At 35.9% G+C, this 4,165-nt stretch overlaps 2 protein-coding genes across 5 annotated transcripts in view; both read right to left on the bottom strand.

The window, feature by feature from the left end:
* Positions 1-3,947, bottom strand: part of chrnb3b (cholinergic receptor nicotinic beta 3 subunit b) — a 6,449-nt gene extending 2,502 nt beyond the window's left edge. Inside the window, exons 1-5 of one of the 4 annotated variants that reach the window (XM_016552506.1) lie at positions 3,692-3,947; positions 2,863-3,014; positions 1,483-1,527; positions 630-739; positions 333-540 (exon numbers count right to left, since the gene is read on the bottom strand). In XM_016552506.1, coding sequence (XP_016407992.1) covers positions 333-540; positions 630-739; positions 1,483-1,527; positions 2,863-3,014; positions 3,692-3,752 — 576 coding nt within the window. In that variant the 5' untranslated portion in view covers positions 3,753-3,947. The remainder of the gene's footprint in view (positions 1-332; positions 541-629; positions 740-1,482; positions 1,528-2,862; positions 3,015-3,691) is intronic. The other 3 variants (XM_016552508.1, XM_016552509.1, XM_016552510.1) reach the window with 3 other exon arrangements.
* Positions 3,948-4,067: 120 nt separating this feature from the next.
* LOC107740176 (neuronal acetylcholine receptor subunit beta-2-like) overlaps positions 4,068-4,165 on the bottom strand; it is a 12,841-nt gene continuing 12,743 nt past the window's right edge. The window contains exon 6 of the mRNA XM_016552523.1: positions 4,068-4,085. Within this exon, the coding sequence (XP_016408009.1) occupies positions 4,068-4,085 (18 nt within the window). The remainder of the gene's footprint in view (positions 4,086-4,165) is intronic.

The following is a 4,165-nucleotide window of genomic DNA, read 5'->3' as shown; positions in this document are numbered from 1 at the left end:
TAAACATTCAAAAAGTAGATAGAATAGAAAAAAAATAAAGATAGTGTTAGAGGCTTTTTAAAAAAAAAAAAAGCCATTAGAAAACAAATAGAGAGTGCAAGTGTTAGAGGATCAAGTGTGTGTTTTTTTAAATAAAAAAGAAAACAAATAGTTAAAATAGAATTAGAATAGAGAGTGCTAAAGTTAAGAGGGTCAAATAAAATTGGAAGAGATGTGTTTTTAGCTGTCTCCTGAAGATGGCTTAGGACTCAGCTGCTCGAATTGAGTTGGGCGACATTCCACCAGCAGGGAACAGTTAATGTAAAAGTCTGTGAAAGTGAGCTTCGGTCCACCTGCTGGTTGATGAGGACAAGTTTGACCATGTTTCCATCATACGTCCAAGAGCCAAACTTCATAGAGCAGTTCTGCCGATCAAATGGGAAAAAGGTCACGTCCATGTTGCAGGCGGACTTGTAGCTGGCAGGAGGCGTCCATGTGATCATACCGTTGTACCGTACGATGGCTTTGGTCATAAGTGAGCCTTCAAAACGTCCATCAGCACTAAAAGTGGCCAGGATAACATATATTAATGTCTTAATATTCCATAATGAGTCATTATTGTTATTTCCACACAAATGGCACAAACTTACTTCTCATATAAAACAATGTCTGGGAGCCAGATGCTCTCTGACGGGACTCTTATAGAGGTGATGCCCCCATAATTCTCAGGGTTCCATCGCAGTTTATAATCTAGCCATTCCTTAAAAACAGAATAATTTTGAGTTCATTATAACAAAGAAAATTTAAGGGTTTAACTGCTTTATTGTCAGTCAGGTAGCATTCAAAAAGAATTGCTAATTTTGTCTTCTGCACTAATCAGTGTTATTTTAGTATCATTGAGATACTATTATAGTTTTTATTCATATTTGAAAAAAAAAAAAGCCATTAGAAAACAAATAGAGAGTGCAAGTGTTAGAGGATCAAGTGTGTGTTTTTTTAAATAAAAAAGAAAACAAATAGTTAAAATAGAATTAGAATAGAGAGTGCTAAAGTTAAGAGGGTCAAATAAAATTGGAAGAGATGTGTTTTTAGCTGTCTCCTGAAGATGGCTTAGGACTCAGCTGCTCGAATTGAGTTGGGCGACATTCCACCAGCAGGGAACAGTTAATGTAAAAGTCTGTGAAAGTGATTTTGTGCCTCTTTGAGATGGCACAATAATGCAGAACTTGCAGAACGCACGCTTCTAGAGGGTACATAAGTCTAATTTAATAGTTTTAGTAAATGTTTTTCTGATGTGAAAAAAATTGCATTTTTATTGTTTTTTTGTTTGCAAAAAAAACATCTATATAATTGTATTCATTTTTATTTCAGTTTTAGTAATTTGAGTACATTAAATTACACTAAATGAAAATGACCTTGCCTTGGCAATTAGCTGACTTGAGATTTTTTAATTTCCTAGACAATTCCCAGACCATTTTTACAGTGATGCTTAAGGTTACATACCTGCCATAGCCACACATTAGTGGTCATGAGTTGGTTTTTCTCATCCTAAATTCATAAACAGAGAAGAAAGAAAGATAATGCCATAAGCAACTGAGATATGCATGTATATGTGTACGAGAGAGAGAGAGAGAGATGTGATTAACTTAGATGAAGTCTTAACTCTAATAATTAACAATTAATTCTGGTGGTTGGATTCTAATGAATTCTAAAGTCTGCTGTAAAACAGAATAAGCAGCATAAAGAACCACAATGGGAAAAGACTTTTCATCAAACGGGTTTATATTATTACCCATTTTTCTTGAGATTATGAGATATTCGAGGGAGAGCCATGCTGAGAGGGGTGACTCAGCCCGCATAATAATAGCTGTCCTTTTTTATTTTCCATAGCCCTCAAAATCATTGGCTATATCTTTTGATAAACGTCCCGCATAACCACTTTTAAAGCCATCTAATACTCTGAATTACGAGGCTCTTGGGCACCTGTGCCTTTAGGTATAGGTTTTAAATCAATAATATCAAACAGGCACATCTGAGCCCTCATCAAGTAAATCACATTACAAGGTGTACATGTAGCAAGAGTAAGTTGACGTCATCATAGTTTGATTATTATTATTGAGAGGAACACAAAGACTTGTGTCCTCTTTACACCCACTTTATATTTTGGGTGTTTATTGTTACCAATTTGTTTTTGTTTTTTTGTTGTTGTTGTTGTTGTTTTGAAGCATTAATAAAATGCATTTTAATGCTGATGGATTTCATGCAGAATTGAAATCTTACATTGAAGCAGGTTTTACCAAGAAAACACATAATATACTCATTCAGGCTCAAAGCAGCTTAGATCACTACTGCGTTGAATGTTAGTGTGTGTCTGTCCATTTGCTGAAATGAATACCTGCAGCATTTGCTGAGCAAATACATTTTCATCAAAATATGCTGAATTACTATAAATTTAGTTTGAATAATTTAATCACAGAGGGAAATAGTACACCAATGGATTTTTGTGGGTGCACACTGTTAAAGATTCTACAGCTCTCTGGATCTCTGCTCTTTTAATAATTCAGCCTCCTATCACACGAGTCTTCTGAACAACAAAACCCTTTCAAAGAAAAAGTGAGGCAGAATAAATCCAGGAGATGGGAAAAAAATATGGAGGAGGGGAGCTGCAGTAAGGTAATATTTTCTATATATGGACTCTAAAGAAGCAGATGCCCCTAATAATTGCCTAATATACAGAGATAAACTGGCTTCAAAAGTCAATGGTTTTCAAAACCACGGACAGCTCCATCTGTTGTGTTTCAGCACCATGGACAGAGACCAACCAAGGGCCGTCAAAGCTTTCAAATTAAGTTTAAAAATTCTGAATATGTATGTTTGTCTTACCACATCCACTAGCTGAGATATCTTCAAGCCAAAGCGGACCTTCACAGAGTGGTTTGCATGCTGAACAGGCCTGACCCAACGCTGGTACCCCTGAAACAAGTCCCTAAGAAGAGCATCTTCTCTTTCTGCCAGAGATACAAACTCTCTAGCTGCTAAAACACACATATCATTATCATCATCTTATTACATCATTGATGTAACTTCTTACAACTTAAAACCATTGTTTATACTACTCTCAATCTCAATTGACCTGGTATTAATGTTAACTTCTATAAAGCTGAAATAACAGTGTTTGTGCTTTAATTAACTGCTAAATGACTGTGTTATAAAAGTGAGTCATGAATAGAGTACACTGAGTGTAATGACATACAGACAAGGACAGACAGAAACCAGACACTTCATAGACATGGCAGTCAGCAGAAGTCCGCTCACTGCGTCCTTCACTAATTGTTTACTGACCTCAACTGAGGACAAGCGCACTCAGCTAAACACGGCGAACAAATTACATTTTGAGGAGAAATTTAAGTAAATAAAAAATCATGATAAGATTTCTTATAATTCGCAGATTGTTATTGCTGACACTACGATTCAAAACTTTGTTCAGTGACTCATTATGTCATTATTGCGAACTGCGCGGTACGCCAGGCGCAAACATAAATCATTCTGATAACACAATTATCCATTACAAATTGATTTCAAATAATAAATATTTTTCAACTCTTTAAATGCATTATGCATAGTCCATAACTCAAAAACAAAAAAAAGCTGTTAAACAAACATTGAAATAACTTTAAAGGGCAGAAAGAGACCGTGATTGGTTTGCACTTACCAGGCGTGGTGGCGATGATGCTGGTAAACAGGGTAAAAAGACCAATGACTGCCAGCGTCATTTTGGGAGAAAGTATTTGATATTGCGTAACACTAGCTAAAATAAATGTGATCGTATTAATTGCTCTTTAAAAAAAACTTATCGTAACAAGCGATAAAAGTTTGTAGTTGTTATTTGTTGAGAATACTAGACGATAGTAAAGCAGGGGATGTGAGCAGATCACTCCTAGATGGAATCCGTCCCGCGCGTGCGTGTCAGTTTAAAGGGACAGATGAATGCACCGCTTCAGCAAATAGATCAACATACTCAGAAAATGCTGCGCAGTGTAATTGTAACTGTCACTCTTTGGTGGCCAACAGCACGATTTCTCACTGTTCTAGTGAACGTGAGTAAACTGCGTAAAGGAAAAAAAGGAATTCAAAAAATTCAAAAAGATTGTAAAAAGTTAGTGATGAAATAGCTCAGTTGGTAAAA

This window comes from Sinocyclocheilus rhinocerous, unplaced genomic scaffold, assembly GCF_001515625.1.
Source record: "Sinocyclocheilus rhinocerous isolate Xijiao unplaced genomic scaffold, SAMN03320098_v1.1 scaffold584, whole genome shotgun sequence".
Taxonomy (NCBI): domain Eukaryota; kingdom Metazoa; phylum Chordata; class Actinopteri; order Cypriniformes; family Cyprinidae; genus Sinocyclocheilus; species Sinocyclocheilus rhinocerous.
The sequence above is the reverse complement of the archived record's forward strand: the minus strand, read 5'-3'. Positions and strand labels throughout refer to the sequence as shown.